The following is a 17710-nucleotide window of genomic DNA, read 5'->3' as shown; positions in this document are numbered from 1 at the left end:
AAAGCCTCCTCACCAAAATCCTCAGTGAATTCTTTTAGACTGGTCTGAGAACCCATTTTCTATCACCTCTTCCTTGACCTGCAGCTGCCTTGTTTATAGTTGGCCATACTTGCAAATCTTTGTTTTTGCCTATATCTAACCTCACGTACATGCTCCTATAAATTCATTTGTCTGTGTCATGTGGCAGCCTGAGGCCTGCCATCTATTGCAGATCTGTCCAAACTACATTGTTTTATGCAGGATGTGTCCAAGTCGTGCAGGTTCCTTCCACATAACACTTCCAATTTGCCTGTCTTATCAGATTGCATAGGTAAAATTCCCACCCAGGTTTGTATCTCCTGTTTTGATAATCTTTTTCTTGTTCCTGGCAAAAAGAATTTGGCCCTGTTTATACCCATTCAGAATATTTCTATTTTCTTATCGTGCTGCTCGACTATATCACATCCGTCTTTCCATCCTTCCCTCAACTCCTTCTTCTGTACTGCAACAAACATGAGCTACATGTCTGCATTTGTAATGCCCTTCCTCATATGCTCCCTACGTCACCCTCCTCGTTCCAGCCTCTCTTACAGCTCTCTTTTGCAGATGCGTCTGTGCAACCCTGGCAAGGGTTAAGCTGTTGAAGAGGCAGGACACCTGCCAAGTGCATGGTCTCAGTGTCCCCATGTCTTTCCTCCATGTCCCCATGTCTTTCTTCCGTGTCTGTCTCCTGTTCCTTGTGCTTAAACTCTTCTGAGTAGGAACTACCTTCTTTCTGTGTTGCATTTCCCAGTGTAACAGGTTCCTGGTCCATTACTGGGGATCACAGGTGCTGCAGAAATACAAAAAGGTATTATCTCTTCTGCACCCATTTGCACTGCTGCCTAGACTCAGGTCTGTGGGAAAGTCTGCTGTTGTCTGATTGCTTCTGCCTCTCTCTGGCTGCCCGTTGCTCATGGTCTGTTGCTTGTGAGATTGTGAAGTCCAAGGATGACTTCTTTTCATGTTATTTGGTAGGGTAGGATTGAACTTGCATGCATCCCAGGCATGCCTCAGCCTCTCGGCTCCGCAGTGAACAAGAGAAAGGGGATGCTTTCGCAGTCAGCTCGCAGTCAGCATTGAGTATGGCTCCAGGAAGCTGTTTGTCCAGTCACCACAGCAACCCACCAGCTCCCAAACCCGTGCAACCAGGAGGTGGGGCCTCGCGATGGTCCTGCCTGGGGCACCGCACATCTGGGTCAGAGGAGCCGCGCGAAGGGTAGCGGGTAGCGCAGCCGCCACGCTCCGCTCCGAGCTCTGCCGCCGCTCGGTGAGTAGTCTGTCGCAGCCACGCACCCCAGGGAAGGCTTCAACGGGACTGGGGTGAGGAGGGCAAGGATTACCTGCTCTGCCTGAGTCGCCTGCACTTAGTCTGTTGCTGAGAAAAGGGAGTCTGTGCTGGAGGTGGGAGCTAGAGGGGTGCTTCTGGGTGGCATCGAGCTAGGAACAACGGCGATGGGTGTTTTGTGGCGCTTTGCAGGAAGGCGTGTTTAGCTGGGGTTGCACTGTGCGCATAGAAGAGTCACTGACACTGCTGTGCTGCAGCCGCAGAGCAGCCCGAGGGTGGGAGCTGCAGAGCAGACGCAGGGGCCGGGGGGGTCACGCTGCCTCGAGATGCCCCGCACAGCCCCACATCCCGACTCCAGCTTGTCAGCTCACCTCATCCTTCCCTGCAGCAGCTCTCCCTGCTTCTGTCCTGACTTCTTAACCTTTCTCAGTTTTCACCTGCATCTGTCATCCTGGCCCTCTATCCCCATATCTTTCATGCAAATCCATTAGTATTCCCCAGTCCTGGTTACCCTGAGTTTTTCCAACTGCTCTGCCAATGCATTTTATTCTGCCCTGTTAGAGCAGGAGCTTTAACACCTCCAAACTAGATGCCTCTCAGTCCCTTCCTTGCATCTTCGAGTGTTACGACACACTACCAGGAGAGGTCTGTGTGGAGCCATCAGTTCTGCAGTTTAACTGGTAAAGAGTTGAGCATTAGGCAATGCCACAACCATTGCACCCGTGGGAGCTGCATGTCTCAGCCCAGCTCCTGGCCCAGCGCAGACTGGGGTGCAGGTCAGGCAGCAGGAGCGAGCGCTGCGAGACCAAGTCCAGCCCTGCCTTTGCAGCACGGTCTGCTGAACTTTGCTTTGCAGGTGGGTGCGTCGCGATGATGGCAAAGAAGAATCAGACTTTGCAGAATGGAAGTGCCAAGGTAAGCGTGAGAAGGAGGGAGAGAGGAAAGGGCAGAAGTGTGTGAAAAGTGCCAGCTACTTCATACTGGCTATGCTAGATGTATGAGTCATGTCTGGTGCTGTCTCTTGTGTCACTGTGTTATCTTTACACAGATCTGTACTTGTAATAACGTAGAGCATCTATCAAAGGAAAACAGGATAATCTTTAGGAAGACTGAAATTAAACAGTTCAGAATCAAGAAAGTTAACTCTGACCTGATAGGAGCCCTCAGCAATATCTATCAGCAGTGCCTCTCCCGTACCTTTGTCTCCTTTATGGACCACAAACCTCCAGCAGTTGTGCTGCTATGAATGCAGCACAGCTCTAGACAGCTAGAGCCACTGGGATTGCTTAAATATGGGATTTGTGAGAGTGCTGGCTCCAGTTCAAGCCAAAAGTAGCAGCAGATACAGCTGTTATTGAACATGGAGATTCACAGTCCCACTGCAGTCACAAGTGGGACATCAAGCCAAACTCAGCCTCTCACCTATTCATGATCAAAGAATATCTCAACATTTTCTTTCACTCTGTCATATGCAACCCAGAAACAGCACTTGCCTCATAGCTGCTGTGATGAATTAGTGTATGTCCCGTTCTTCCTGTCGGTCTGAAACAACCTGCTTGGTCGTGCTCAGCTGCTCTGCTCTGTAAGCTGGCGAGCACAGGAACAGAGGGTTAGAGCTGCAGGTTTATCCTGCTCACCCACCTTTGTGGCACCTGCTTTCAGCAATGATCTGACAGTGGTAAGGTGCGTAAGTTTGTTATGCAGGTTTATACTGGTGTCCTGTGTCGCCCACACTATCAGGGCTGGCAAACACAATGTCTTGCCGTCTTAGAGATCTCTGAGCTCTTCTACAAGCCACAACTCTTACCAAAGCTCTTTCGTACCATCACAGGTAGACCCGCTCCTCTCCCTGTCTGCTGTGTGAGGTCTGTATGCCTTTCCTGTCACTCTAGTGACAGCATGGACAAGGCAGGTGACAATTCTCAGCTGTGTAGGCAAAATGGACTTTGCTGATCTGAGCACAGGAGCAATGGCTGGGTCAAATGGGAGAAGAAGCAGAGCAGGGTGGAAAGCTGGAGGGAGAGCCTGGACAGTCAAGCCTGCTGTTTTGGGGAGATGGGAAGAGTGGGGACTGTTACCCACCTCCAACACTGCCTATGGCACCCCTGCTCCTTCAGCAGCAGCAGCCAGCCTAGTTTTCCGTGGCTATGCCGTAGGCAGAGTAGATGGGAGACCCTCTCTGGTGCTATCTTCCAGCCCTCTGCTTCCCTGAGCAGCTGCTCACCCAAGTGAGGCTTAGAGTGAATACAGGAAATCTGGCGAGCCGTTGAACAGTATTTGAGGTTCAAGAAATGCCCTCATCCTCCAGAGCAAGCTTAGGCCCTCCATGATCATTGCAATATGCCAAATGCCACCGATGTCCAGGTGATTGGGCATTTCTCAGGGAATAACAGTTGTTGGCTGGCTCCTAACGGATCCCATGCCTGTGGTGCACAGGAGAACGTGCTGCAGAGGGTCCTGCAGCTGCCGGTGGTGAGTTCGACCTGCGAAAGCCTGCAGCGGACGTACGCCAGCACCAAGGAGGCCCATCCGTTCATGGCGTCTGTGTGGGGGGTCTACGAGAGAGGCGTGCAGGGGGCTGGTGCCCTGGCCATGTGGAGCATGGAGCCGGTGGTGCGCAGGCTGGAGCCACAGCGTAAGTCTGTTGAGTGCTTCCACTTGGGGGGAATGTGGCAGGGGACAGTGGCTGCCTCGTGGTCAAAGCTGAGGGAGAAGAAGGCCCCATTCTTTGTTTGCCTCCTTCATGCCCTGCAGCAAGAGATTGGAGCTGCGTTGAAGCCCTTCAAGGAGAGGAATGCTGTACCTTGCTGGGGCTGCACCGGTTCGTGGCACTTGAGACCTGTGCATATGGCCAGAAGAATCTCAGTGCACCCTCAGCCAGCCCAGGGTCATCCCCCCCAGCCCTGCTCCAGGACAAACTGCCTGTAGTCCTCATTCCCCTTTATCTCTGGGGCAATCCCACTCTCACCCACAGCCTCCAAATCCCCCCTAGTCCGTGCACACGAGGGAAGGGTGCCCAGGTGACAAGTGCAATGCCCAGCAGGCACCTTCCTGCTGTTCCTCAGCACGAAACCCCCACTGGCCTGCGATGCCACAGCCAGGCAGCAGCAAAGCAGCCCTAAGCTGCCAGCCGCACGCCGGCTCCTGGCCAGGCACCTTTCCCAGCACCCTGCCTGCACTGGCCTCTGGCTCGCACTTATCTGCGGACAAAGATAACAGCCAGGTCTCCCTGACCCAGGCCTGCCTGGCTCCCATCTCCAAGTATTGCAAGGGCAGGTGTTGTAAGGTATGAGTGGTGCTGGCCTACGATCAGGCAGCCGCAGAAGGAGAAGTCAAACAGAACAAGGCTTCCAGGGAGCGTGGGACCTCACTGAGCCTGCTGTTGAGGGGCTGGGGCTTTGCACGATATCCCATGCTGAAGACATTGCTTGCATTACCATGCATGACCCCTCAGCATGGCCCTGGGGTGGTCAAGCAGGCCTGCATGCTACGCACCTCTCCAGATACTTTCTTGACAACCCAATCTTCATGCTTTTGCCCAAGGCAGTCACTGTGGCCAACAATCTGGCCTGTCGGGGCTTGGACCACCTGGAGGAGAAGATCCCAGCCCTCCAGTACCCAGTCGATAAGGTGAGTCACAGGTCAGACCCCACTGCCTCTGGGACCCAGCAGTCCCTCTGCAAAGCCAGCATTGGTTACCTTCCAGGGCATGCTGGGTTTTTTTCCTGCCTCCTGCATCTGATTATAACTCAATGATGACAGGCTGCTCAGGGGCGAACAGGGCAGCACCTTGAAGCAGGGACTGCTGTAGAGGCACCTCCAGTCAGAAGCATGGCTGCAGTCCCTCACAAACTAGTACAGTGCAACAGCATCCTGTGCCCCATCCCAGCCAGCTGCCTCCAGCCCAGGCTGTAGAGAGCTGTCATCCCCCTCTTGGGGCTGCCTCGAAGCTGTCTGCACACACAGCCGTGGCTGTGGTCCCCACGGGTCCCTCTGGCTCTCCCACACTGCCTGGAGCACCGTGGCAGGGCTGTTCTCCATCTCTCCGCCTGCAGCTTGCGTCTGAACTCAAGGACACCATCTCCTCCCCCCTCCAAAGTGCCAGAAACTCTGTTTCCAGCACCGTGGACAAGGTCATGGAGATGGCGGTGGAGGGTTATGAGAAGACCAGGAGCACAGTTGAAACCACAGCAAGGTATACAAGGAGCAACTCGGTGAGCCAGATGGCAGCCGCAGGGGTTGACACAGCCCTGGGAGGGCTTGAGAAGCTGATGGAGTATCTCCTCCCAGAAGAGGACGAAGAAGCAGGTAGTCCTGCCTCCCGCATCGCCTCTGAGGGTGGCTGGAGAGAGGGGTGGCAAAGCTTCTGGCTGGCGAGTGCACAGGAAATAGGCCAGGCGGGAGGGGAGGGCTGTGAATCTGCTTTGGACAATTTACTGCCTCTTCATCTCTTGGGAATAAGAGGAAAACACACTTGTGCGGATAAAAGGAAACGGAGGGAATGAGACTGTCCAAACACGTGGGTTCCCATCTCTTGCCGCTAAGATGCAATTGCCGGTGTTTCCATGAGGTGGCAATGTCCCCTGGGCAGCCACATCCCCGCACAGCGCTAGGAGCAGGGAGCCGTGGGGCTCTGAGCCCGGAGCAGCGGGAGCTGCGAGCAGTGGTCTCGCCTAAGAGCAGCCGCTGTGCCCAGCTCGCCTCTCCGCAAGGCAGGGCCTCCAGGCCCCCTGCACGGGGCTGGGGACGTGGGAGCGGGAGGGCTGGCGAGGGGGTGCTCGCTTACGGGTGCAGGAGGAGGGCTGGGCACTTGGCCCCGGGAGGACTGTGGTTTGCAGCATGGAGGGCGAGGAGCTTTCGCTCTCCTCTGTGGGTGGAGGCTTCTGCAAGGAGTAACAAGGGGTGTTGGGATGGGGCAAGCCAGTGGCGCATGGTGTAACCGGGGGTGTAACAGGCACATGGCCTGGGAGCACGTGGCCCCAAGGGAAGCAGTATGAGGCCAAAGCCAGTGGGAAGGCGGTGCAGGGCTGTCCCGCCAGGACGTAACCGTCCTCCACTGGCCCTGTGTTGTTCTGCCTTTAGATCAGAAGCCCACAGAGGTCCGCGGATCAGTGGCAAAGGCCTCCCAGCGGCAGCCCAGTGTTTCCAAGGCTCCCAGTGCTCCCAGCAATCCCAGCACCCTGGGCCGGATTGGAGCCTTGGTTGGTACCGTCTCCCACCGTGCTTACCAGCAAACAGCCCAAAGCCTCCAGCGTGCCAAGGCCAAAGGGCAGGAGCTGGCCAGCTGGATCCCTGGCCTGGTGAGTGCGAAAAATCGGCTGCCAAGACTCCTCAGCAACACTGTGCAGCAGCAGGCAGTCTGCCCTTTAAGATAGGAGCTAATTTCTGTGGGGGGGTTATGAAAACACCCACTTGCTGCAGCATCCTGAGCCACATGCACATCTTGACCTCACACACGTGGTCCCAGGCCACCCAGTGCACCCGTGGCAGGAGCTGGGCCAGCTCTGCCTGCACTGCCCTTCCCCAGCCCACAGGGAAAGATGCCAGCTCCGAGATAGCCACTCACTTAGGTAATAATAACGGTGTAATGGGGTAGTTTTGCCCTGTTTAGCTCTTCTCAGATGTCTATCCTTTTGGTCTCCATGCATTTACCTCCAGGTATCTAATTGTGAAATGCTGTGATTCCTGCTGTAGGCTGAGAAAGGATTTTTTCATCCTTTCACAGTGTAGAATCTGAGAGACCTTTTCCATGTTCTCTGAGTCACTGCAAGTTTCACAAGCTCCTAAGTTTCTTTCTTGTTCTTTTTTTGCACAGCACCAGCACCTTGGGGGCCCAAAGGTCTAAGTGCTGCATGCTGATAACAAACAATTTGTGTAGGAAACATGAACACAGGTGTCCTGCTTCCCAGTAGCAGGTTTTTGACTGATTTTGCTTTAAAATGACACATATCAGGCTCCTGAGAGCACATTAGTGAGCAGAGTAGCGGTCGTTGCTGTTTTGGACGTATCCCTTCCTTGCTCAGTAGGAAGAATTGAGTGGGCCTGCGGTTGCCGTTGCTTCTGGCTCGTGCCTGCAGGCAGGGTCCTGGGCTCCAGGGAGGAGCCAGTCCCTGCAATCTCCATGCCATCGGTATGCTCACACCCACAAGCTTGTGCCATGTTAGCAGGATGAGTTATTTTTAGCTGGCTCCAAATGTATATTGCTGATTTATGGCCTTGCCATAATATCCTCCCCGAAACAAAGAGGCCTGCCAGCAGCCCGGATAGGATCGGGAGTAGGAGATGCCCCTTGCCTTGCCTCTCCCACCGAGTTTGCTGGGATGGGAGCCCCCTTCCCTGACCTTTGCCAGGATCCCAGACTTCCCTGCTGCCATCAGGACTTCTTCCCACGTGCATATCTGTCCCCTCTGAGTCCCTTGACATCCCACCGGCCATGCCAGGGGAGGCCTTGGGGCTGCTAAATCCTCGCTTTCACACGCTAAGCAGGAGGGGCAGACGGGCTGCGAGGCAGCGTGCGCCCTCCCGTCGGGCTCCATCGCAGCGTGCTGGAGGAGACCGAGGGTGGCGCGGTGGCCCGTGCATCGCCATCGCCGGCGTCACACTGGGAGCGGGGCTTAGCCTCGGGGTGCCGGGCAAAGGCGCCTCGGGTCTAGCCTCATGCCGAGCATTGGGGCAGCTCCACCCTTTGAGTCCGGTCTCCCGCCACGGCCCTGCACGTTGGCTGCCGGCATGGTGTGGGCTCACTCGGCGGCTGCAGAGGCACTTGGAGGCCGTGCCAGGCTGGCCCCGAGGCCCTGCGCTCCGCCTGGGCAAGCAGCGTGGCTGGGGGCTGTCGGCTCTCCCCAGCGGTGGCTTTTTGCTCCTGTTTCAGGGCAGCATGGTGAAGCCGAGCGCACCGCCGGCGCAGCGCACCCGGGGCGAGGGCCAGTGTGCTCCGGCCGGCCGGCTGAGTAGGAGGCAGAGCAAGGTGCCAGAGCAGAAGCAGGAGAAAGCAGAGGGGAAGAAAGAGGAGAATGACACGAATGAGGTACGGAGGCAGAGCAGCAAGCCTGCCTGGCCGTCCCGGCTCTGCTGGGCGGGAGGGGTCGTTCCAAAACAGCCTCCCAAGCCCATAATGGGGGCTGGTACCCCACATCCCCTTGGAGACCAGGCTCACTGCCACCGCCGCACGCTGCGGGGAGCTGTGGCTTGGAGGCAGTGAGGGGGGCTTGCCCGCAGAGCTGGACACAGCGCCCGCAGCCCGGCCGGGTCTCGGCTGCGTGACAGCTGTCCAGTGCGCACGGCTCCTCCCGAGAGCCGGTCGCACGCTCTCGCTGTTATCCAAGGGAGAAGCCCAACAACTTCACTCCCCGCCTGGCACTCTTCCAGGGGGTTAGTGCAAGCCAGAGGACTGAATTTCCTTGGCAGGCTGGCAGCCTTCAACATCTCGGGCTAAGTCACTGGACAGAGGAGCTGGAAAAAAAAATCCTGCCCCACAGCTGGGGGCTGTCGGCAGCCTCTGTGCTAGGCAGGGTGGAGATGCCCAGATTCATTCCCTACATCTGCAGTGCCTGCTGCTGCACTGAACTGTCCGTTCATCTTGTGGTGTTGCTCATCGAGCCCCTCCATGCTCCTGAAAAATACCCCACGGTCACAGCAGCGAGTGGCACGGTGCTCTGCCGCGTGGGAAAGGCAGGAGGAGCCTGGGGGTGGCAGGAGGCCTTGTGCTGCCAGACAGGACGGAGAGCCTGGCCGGGGAGGCAGGGGTGGGAACTTTCCCTTCTCAGCAGGTCTGCTGGGACGCGGAGACGGGAAGCTGCGGGCTGGGGGTCAGGGCCCTTCGCCTCTGCCTCCAGGCCCTGTGCAGCTGGGAGAGCCAGACAAGCGGAAACGCAGCTCGGGGAAGGGCAGCCCTGTCCCTGGAGGCCAGGGAGTGGGGGGAGCCAGGATGGGGACAGGGAGCGACCCTAGTGCAAAGGGCTGCAACGGCTCTTGCAAAGCCAGAGACAGTGATCCTATATCATCAGCTCAGGCTGTGAGGTGCTGAGGGGCTGGAGGGGATGAGCAGAGCCCAGGGCTACATTTGTCCTGTCTGGGCCATGACTGGCACTAAGCAGAGTGTCTGAGGTCGTTTCTCATTGCAGGCGGGGGAAGGCCCTGGGCTGGTGGGCAGCATGGCTCAAAACCTGCAAACCGCCTACGTTTCCGGCATCTCCAGCGTGAAGAAGGTCCCTGCTGTGGCCTGGGATGCGGCAGAGGGCTTGATCCTGTTCACCCCCCGCAGGCTTTCCAAGGCCATGGAGACAGTGGATGCTCTCGGGGGAACCCTTGTCAGTGCCCCCAAGCATCTCCTGGGCACCCTGTACAGCTACGTGCCGGTGAGTTTATCCCCCAGACTTTGGAGAGACCCTCAGAGAAGGGTGCGTGAGGGGCCCAGGCCCGGGCCAGATCCTGTTCATCTCCAGCAAAATCCCCAGCTCTGACCCTTTTTGGCCAGCTTCCTCCTGTTTGCACCTCTTAGCACTGGGCAGTGCCAGCGAGCAGTGAATTATCCAGAGCAGGGCGTACGGGATGCTGTTGGGACACCTCAGTCCCGACCTTCTCCCAAGTCCCCTGCCTCTTCAGTGCCCAAAGCAGTGATGGAGAGTCCTCGTCAGCCCCACGGCAGAGAGCTCAGGTCAGCCAGCAGTGATACCTCATACTGCTGGCCCTAACGCCACACATCACGTGCATCTGCCTGTCCCCGGCAGACACTGAGGGGCCACTCAGTGCCGTTCACACAGGCAGTCGCAGCTGCGAGAGACAGTTTGTGCTCAAGCCTGGCTGCGTCCACAAATTCCTGCAAAGGTGAAAGTTCAGGCTGAGTCCATGTCCCCCTCCTTCCTTCCTCCTCCCTTGGGTCTTATGGGTTTTGTGGGACTGAGCTTAGTTTGGATTTTTGGCTTGGGGACTTAGGTGATTCAGGGGCAGCTGCTTTGGGGCTGTGTTGTTTTGACAGTCTGAGTTGTTTTGCATCTCCTGAGAGAGGAGCAGGGTCATCTCCTCCACCTGTAGCCACCAACTCAGAGAGGGGGATGCAGTGTGGTGAGGTGCTCACCTGGGCGCTCCCCGGCTTTTAGCTCCGCAGGCAGTCAGTGAAGGAAGAGGAGACCACTCGCGGGAGCAAACCCAGCACTGAGGCAGACCAGAAGGAAGAAGATCCCAAGCCTGCAGCTCCCTCCTCCGAGGAGAAATCCCAGCTGAAAGGAGACTGGCGAATGTACCGAGGCCACCACCCCCTCTCCTTCCTGGGCCTCGAAGACCCACTCTTCTTACGCCACAACCTGTATCGGAGCCCTAACTTTGAGCCCGAGTGCCCTCTCCCTCGTAAATCAGCCTTCGCCCCCTACAACAGGCGGGTGAGCGAGGGCTCGTATCGCTTTAACCCCGAGGCGATGTATACCCGGGCCTATTACGCCAACCTCTACGGCGGCACCTTCAAAAAGGACTGAGCTGGCGTGGGAAGACCAGAGCCCCCTCACCACGCGTCTCGCCCGCACCAGCTTGCTCCTCTTCATGCTTTGCCAGCAGCACGATGCTGCGTTCAGCGTCCGCCCTCGCCAGCTACCCGCGTGGCACAGCCCTCTGTCTCCCCAGCCCAGCACGGACACAGGGAAGAGAGGATGGTGGAACCAGGCTTGAGGCTGGAGGGAAATGGGCTGCAGGGGCCCAGCGGTAGGTGTTCCTGGGGACCTGCCCCACAGCGAGTGACTCTGTTGTGGTGAGCTCCAGTTAGCAGGGCGGGGAGGCCTGGGGCGCTGCAGGATGGCATCTGAGCAGGGACAACTGCGTGTGGGTGCCTCTCCATCCCCGCCTGTCAAAAGTTGGAAATAAATGGTCATGTCCTCTCTTCCAGGCAAAGGAAATGCACCAAACTAGCTAGTTCTGCTAATAACTTACAGTAGCCAAATCAGAAATGTAAAGGCTAGTCTGTCCTGCTTCTGCTAGAAGAGCCATTAGGGCTCTCCAGCATATGTTATAAGCCTTCTCTAGCCTTGGTTCAAGCGAATACATATTGAGTCTTTAAAAAGGCAGCCTTCCACCCAGTTTCCCATGGGGCTTACAGGAGATTATAGCAAAACCTAAGGGGCACTTTGCCCTGAAACCCTCTCTTCACACGTACCCAACACAGAGGAGGAGACTCTGTTTTCTGTTCCCTCAGGACTGTGACGGGGCTAAGTAATGGTTGTGCAATGGGAATTTGTTTCCTTGTGGAGTGCAGTGGGGCCAGAGGAGGGGCCTAAAGGCAGCAAGAAGCTCTGTTGTGAAAGGAAGAAAGTATGTGGAGAGGATACCAGAGATGGGTAGGAGTTGTAGACTGACTGGGGAGACCAGAAAAAAGGAAAGCGGACCAGCCAGGGCTGGCACCAGGCCACCTTGGCCTTGGTGAGCAGATAACGTAGCCTGTATGAGCTACACACAGAGAACAGCATTGTGAGACAGACCAGTGAGGACAGCAAAGCCACCAAATGCCAGCATAGACAGCCTGGTTCCTCATCCCTCTTCCTTCCATCACCCTTTGCAGAGTATGTCTCTGGCCCCACTTTGCTCTTCCCAAGCTTATCTGGGAGCTGTGCTTGAAAGTCCCCAGCGACTGGCAGGATTCACAAATAGGAATGCCCCAGGGATCAGGCTCCTCATCCCCCAACGAGGGACTGACGGTGGGGCCTTTGGGGTCAGGAACAAGACCTGCGACAACAGGTGGAGCTCTTGGAGCCCCTCTTTCTGGTAAAAGTGCCTGATTTCCTGCAACATGTTGTTCTATTTGCTGCAGTAATAAACATTCCCTATTTGCCATTTGTGCAGTTTGCTCATTTTCTTTGTGTGAATGAGCCTGGGTGGCTGCATGGGCACTAAAAGGCAAGAGCAGAGCAGAGTGAGAGCCAGGGCTGAGGGAGGGGGTACAGGAAACCTCACTGTCAAGTTGTTGACGCTGGGACAGTGCGATCCTGAATGTCCCTGCAGAGATGCATTAGCTGGGTCTACACAGGGAGCCATAAAGGGGCTGGAAACACCTAGAGGAGGGAGCCAGGTAGAGAAGTCTCTGCCTTTTGTGGTGCTCAGGTAGCGCCCAACACAACACCAATGTCTTCCCATGCCTTGAGCACAAATTCACAGCCATGAAGAGCCAGGGGCTTTCTGCCCAAAAAGTTTTATTCTATTTACAGTGGGAGATTAATAGAGAAATCACTGTCTTCATCACACACACAAACCCTGTTCCTACACACAGCATTCCCAGGCACACCAGGGGCCTTGCAAGGCAGTGGTGAAGGGTATGGCGGAGAGGCAGGGAAATGCCTTCCTGCAGTGGCAGGTTCGGGGATGAGCCAGTGTCCCTTTTCCCAACCTCCTTTCATCTCCAGGGATAGACAGACATGGCTTTTACGGAAGGACTGGGTTTATGAGCTGTACTATACAATACCACATCCTGTGAATGAGCCACACAACTGATTTTCCCATGCACAGTCTATACACCATTTGAACAAGGGAAACATCTGCACTCACTGAAAGGCTGTGGGGGGAGGACCGCTGGCAGGGGGACTCACAGTTCCAAAGCACAGCACTGCCTGGAATCGCGGAGAAAAGGCAGACGGGACCGGAGGCCAGAGGATCCTTGCTGAGGTCCTTCAGGGTCAGTCGATAATGCAGGATTGGAGAGACTCGAACACTGCTATGCACACGCGGGAACTGCTGGTTATTCCACAGCCAGCTCAGCACCAGCAGGCGTTCAACGGAGAAATCCCCATCTTGCCAGCTAGTTGGGTGTAAGAATCAACAGAAAAGTGAGAGCAGATCAAGGATTACAGAAAAGGGGACCCTGACAAGTATCACAGATAGAAGTAACAGGAATCCTGCAGAAAGAGCACTGCCAGGACTCAGGATAAGAGCAGGGGGACAGGGCAGTGCTACCAGACAGAAGCAGTGCATCCCCTCTGCTCACCAACAGTCGAGGCAGCTTCCCATAGAAGACACTGAGGAAGCTCCAATGCTGCCTGGAGTAGCAGCAAAATCACCTGGTGTTTTCCAGCACTGGAGGAAAGAAGGAGAAAGCAGTAGGCACCTAAAAACCTTGTATGGCAAAGAGGAGAGATTCTGCCCCAAAGCGTGTCCCACCATAGAGCCAAGAGCCTCATGGGGGCCTGCAGAGACTGTGTGCTAAATAATGACATGTCAGACATGACTAGGAAAATGCAGCTGAATCAAACCAAGGAGGCACCTCAACAGTGAGCACAGGGGCAGGGCTGGGGGGATTCATAGCTTCCCATGATGTGCAACGGATCCCAGGCCTACTGGGGGGTCTTATCCCCATTGCTACAGAAAGGCCCTAAAGTCCTTGGCTGCACTGACCATATACGGCTGGAAACCTAGATCCTGACATTGGGATGTAATCAAGGAAAGCATCGTACTTATCACATGCACACCCGTTTCCACAGGTACCCAGGGAGGAGGCACAGTCCAGCCAGCACTGCGTAAGCCCAGCTGGCAGCGCACAGAGGGGCAGCGCACTTGCCATAGCTCAGAGAGAGTCTGTTCTTTTACGGGCAAACACAGCCGACATGCTCTTGACAATGCCACGGATCCTGGTACCCTTTTTCAGTGCCAGTCTGGTGTCAGGGATACGCTCAGCCAGTCCGTGGAAGACCATGAGGGCCCCATGATAGGCCTCAGCGGCTGAGACCTCATAGAAACCACAGTCCAAAGAGAGGGCCAGGAGCCGGCCCTCCTCGCTGGACACCACCCTTTGGTGGTGCAGGTCTCGTTTGTTGCCCACGATGACGATGGGCACCTTCTCCTGGCTCAGACCCTCCTTGGCTGCCTTGATGAACTGGACTTTGAGGGGCAGGATGTTGAAGCTGGCACGGTCACAGATGCTGTAGACCAGGACAAAGCTGTCTGCCCACTGGATTCGCTTTTCCTCTGAAGAACCCTCATCTGCCTGGTCCTGGGGAAAGAGAAAAGGGACAGGAGCAAAACAGTGGGGTCAAACACAGAAACAACTCCCAGTGAATTGCCAAAGAGGATGTTAGTGCTGGAAAAGTTCCCTGACCCACAGGGCTGGCATGGAAACAAAAATACTGGCCTTCTCAGCCAAGTTCAGGGTTTACCAGCCTGAACTACAAGAACCAGCAACTGGAGGGCAGACAGTCCAGTTTTTATCACAACAGTGCAGACTTGCTTGCCAGGGACTGAGCTGGCACCACAGGTCAGACTGATGCAAAAGGAAAGGTTTATTTATCCAGCTCCCTCCCTCCGAGCCCGCCTGCAAGCAAGCAGGGTGCGGGAATCCTGCAGTGCTCTACAGTCCTGAGTTCAAGGAGGCACCAAACAGCAACTCCTGCTCTTCAGCTCAGCAAGCAGGCCCAGGAAGAGCCACAGGGCGCTGACCCCTTTTGCTGGCACAGGTCCAGCACTCCCACGTTACTAAACAGATGGGAAGAAGAGGGAGCCTATCAGGACAGGAAGGGCTGGTGAGCAGCAGCAACACAGAAGGGCAACGAGAACCAGGAGCACAGAGGAAGGCAGAAATACCTGACAGACCTCATCGAGGTGACAAGATTGGGGGCACTGGAGTCAGAGTTACTGTCCTCACCCTATCATACAGGTGCGGAAGTACTGCAGGCTGTAGGTGATAATAGTGTCGGGTTCCCAGTGTGGCACTTCCACTTCGTTAATGCAGTCTTGAGCTCAATCCAGGCAGATAAAATTACTTCTTCAGCCCCCACTGTCCTTCTCAGTCAGAAAACTGCAGGCTATGATGACTACTGCTAGACTGTGAACGTTGCTGCCCTTTACTCTGCAGGCAAGAAGGTTTCAGTTGCCTACAAACCATCTGCTGAGTGAGTCTGAAGCAAGAGCTTTGCTCAGCTGGTGCTTCCAGTCTGTGACTCTCCATTTGTGTTTTTTAGTAAAGGGTGGGCTTTTCTCCTTGGGGTGAAACCACGCAACACGAGTGGAGCCCTCTCACCTGTGAATACGGGACATCCCAGATGTGGAAGAGAATCTCTCGGCCGTCCACGGTCAGGTTATGGCTGTAGATGAATTCTGCCAAAAAACGAGAATGAAAGTCGTTGTCTTCATAGGCTCAAGAGACAGTTCCCTCAAGCCAGGCCTTTTTCTCTTGGGGACAAGCCTATCACGTCCACTCTGATGACGCTGCCTGTCCTGTCTGTGTGGAGACTGCACTCCACAGGCAAGGTCTAAGGGCTCCTTATGCAGAGTAACAACCACGCAGAGTGTGTTGGTCTCCAGGGCAGAAACACCTCTACCGTAAGCACCCCAAACTGCCCGGATATTCCCCTCTGCCCCAGCATTCAGCCCATGCACAACTGTGCCATCGATTCCCCCCACCCCGAAACTTTTGCACCTCAAAGAAACACTTCTGAGGTCGAGAAACAGGCCCTGGAACAAACACAACCCTGAAACCTCTTGGGGACAGGCGAAGGCCCTAAGGAAACAGAGGGGTGGATGAGAAACAACCAAATTCTGTAGCCAGAAGCAGGCTCACTTTCTGACTTCCCAGTCCCTAACGGGAAGCTAACAGGACTGCCCTCACTCTGCACTCACCCATGTCTCCGTACTCCCCGATAAAACGCCTGGTGAGGAAACGCACAGTCAAAGCTGCAAAGAGGAGAATAAGAATCATAAAAACAGCCCTAAGCAATAACAATCTGTATTTTCGTCCTGAGGAAAGTTAGCTCAGCCCCTGACCACAGGCAGACACCATCCCCCCTGTGGGCTCCCACTGACAGCAAGGACCTCTGGATTTTCTCCCTTGTGTTTCCTTCCAGACATCAGCAGCTCTGTGAACAGAGCAGGGGCAGAGCACAGCCCGGCACATCGGCGGACTGCGGCTCGCTGGAAACCTCCTTCCCCGGACACCGTCCTGCTGCCTGGGAGGCTCTGCTCAGCTTCCCCACCTCGACTCCCAGCTGCGCCCGACAAACCCACCCCACCTCACCCGCGTGCTCCGACCGCGGCAGCCTCGCTCTGCAGCCCACTGCAAACTCTGCCACGGAGTTTTTGTGTCTTTTCCTGTGGGTGAAATGGGAAGCTCCTGCCAGCAAACTTTCCACTCCCAGCTACCGCTTCTTTCTTACCTGACTTCCCCACGTTGTCCGCTCCCATAACGAGCACGTTTGCTTCCATTTTGAGGGCGGCGGGGCCGGGCACCTCCAGGAGGGCAGGGTGCTCCGGGGTGAAGCTGGCACTCCTGCGCAGCGGCAGCCGCAGGCCCATGTCTAGCGGGGCCGCCCCTCGCCGGCGGTCCCAGCGGCTCTCCGCGGAGCAGTGGAGCGACCGCTTCCCACACCGCCAGGGATCCGCGGGGACCATACCACTCCCAGCAGCCGGAGGGGTGACGCAGCAGGAGCTGCAGACTGGAAGATTAAAAACTTGGTTATCAATCAGATCAGCCCAAACGTCAGCCCCCGGGCCTGGCCCCGCCACCCCGAGCACGGCAGGGGGCCGGTCGGGGAGGGACGGGCTGTCGGCAGCAGCGGCTCTGCAAAGTATGTCCCCGAAGGCAGGCAGCACCGCACGTGGGGCACGCTGTCCCTCAGCGGGGCCGTGCAGCCCCCGTCCCGTCCCCGGAGCCGTGGCGCAGCTGCCTCTGCGTGATGGAGCATCTAATGAGAAACACACAGGTTGTCTTCTCCTCGCCGCACACCTTGGCCCTGATTTGCAGCGCGGTCTCACTAGTCCACCCACGGGTCCCATCCCATGCAGTCGTCCCCTTCCTTACGCTCCCCCAGCACGCTTCAGCTGCTCGCTCTTAACGGCAGGGCCCCTGATTTTGGCCATCATGCCCAATGGTTCTGCAAGGGAGACAAAGACCTGAGAGTTGAGACTGTCACATTCATTTCACTTGTGATCCAGTCACTGAGGCACGGCTGCCCTCAGCGCTGGGACTGCAGCATACTTGCAAGGAGGCAACTTGTTTCACCAAAGTGGCCCCAGAGCCCAGCCGGGGGCAGCTGGAGAGGACCCTCAAGCCAGCAGGGGATCCCGCGGGGTGCCCTGGGCACACGGGTCTGGCTCAGCCTCCGCACTGCTCCCTGCCCGGCTGGAGGGGGGGACGGCCGTGTCCTCGGGGTGGCACAGCACGTCCTGTCCTCAAGGCCCCGCGGGTGGCAGGGCCGGAGACAGTCCCCTAACGCCTCGGAGGGTGGTGCGGTGGGGCTGTGTCCTCACACCGGGGAGACGGGGCCCAGTTCACCCCGACGCCTGGGGGTGACAGGGTTGGGGGTCCCCTGACGCCCCGGGGAGACGGGGCCCAGTTCACTCCCAACACCTGGGGGTGACAGGGTTGGGGGTCCCCTGACGCCCCGGGGAGACGGGGCCCAGTTCACTCCCAACACCTGGGGGTGACAGGGTTGGGGGTCCCCT

General features: G+C 56.6%; 2 protein-coding genes across 2 annotated transcripts; one reads left to right on the top strand and one right to left on the bottom strand.

Annotated features, from left to right (window-relative positions):
• Positions 1 to 1157: 1157 nt before the first annotated feature.
• On the top strand, positions 1158 to 12121 carry PLIN1 (perilipin 1). The gene is made up of 9 exons (XM_026121252.2): positions 1158 to 1288; positions 2163 to 2221; positions 3743 to 3941; positions 4854 to 4936; positions 5362 to 5614; positions 6389 to 6606; positions 8178 to 8333; positions 9430 to 9663; positions 10405 to 12121. The coding sequence occupies exons 2-9, from the start codon at positions 2177 to 2179 to the stop codon at positions 10774 to 10776; spliced, it is 1560 nt and encodes a 519-aa protein (XP_025977037.2). The 5' UTR covers positions 1158 to 1288; positions 2163 to 2176; the 3' UTR covers positions 10777 to 12121.
• Positions 12122 to 12447: 326 nt separating this feature from the next.
• LOC112995982 (ras-related and estrogen-regulated growth inhibitor-like protein) lies at positions 12448 to 16829 on the bottom strand. Its single transcript, XM_026121247.2, has 4 exons — positions 16423 to 16829; positions 15890 to 15943; positions 15291 to 15367; positions 12448 to 14267 (listed from the first exon to the last, which is right to left on the bottom strand). The coding sequence occupies exons 1-4, from the start codon at positions 16655 to 16657 to the stop codon at positions 13842 to 13844; spliced, it is 792 nt and encodes a 263-aa protein (XP_025977032.2). The 5' UTR covers positions 16658 to 16829; the 3' UTR covers positions 12448 to 13841.
• Positions 16830 to 17710: the final 881 nt, after the last annotated feature.

Source organism: Dromaius novaehollandiae, chromosome 10, assembly GCF_036370855.1.
Source record: "Dromaius novaehollandiae isolate bDroNov1 chromosome 10, bDroNov1.hap1, whole genome shotgun sequence".
NCBI lineage: Eukaryota > Metazoa > Chordata > Aves > Casuariiformes > Dromaiidae > Dromaius > Dromaius novaehollandiae.
This window is presented reverse-complemented; position numbering and strand designations above follow the sequence as displayed.

Excerpts from the sequence above, each read along its gene's own strand:
- LOC112995982 (XM_026121247.2), bottom strand. The coding sequence starts at position 16,657 with ATGGTCCCCGCGGATCCCTGGCGGTGTGGGAAGCGGTCGCTCCACTGC. Across the intron at positions 15,944-16,422 it reads GGACAACGTGGGGAAGTCAG|CTTTGACTGTGCGTTTCCTC; the intron begins GTAAGAAAGAAG and ends TCCTCTTTGCAG. Across the intron at positions 15,368-15,889 it reads CGGGGAGTACGGAGACATGG|AATTCATCTACAGCCATAAC; the intron begins GTGAGTGCAGAG and ends GTTTTTTGGCAG.
- PLIN1 (XM_026121252.2), top strand. The coding sequence starts at position 2,177 with ATGATGGCAAAGAAGAATCAGACTTTGCAGAATGGAAGTGCCAAG. Across the intron at positions 2,222-3,742 it reads TGCAGAATGGAAGTGCCAAG|GAGAACGTGCTGCAGAGGGT; the intron begins GTAAGCGTGAGA and ends TGTGGTGCACAG. Across the intron at positions 9,664-10,404 it reads CCCTGTACAGCTACGTGCCG|CTCCGCAGGCAGTCAGTGAA; the intron begins GTGAGTTTATCC and ends CCCGGCTTTTAG.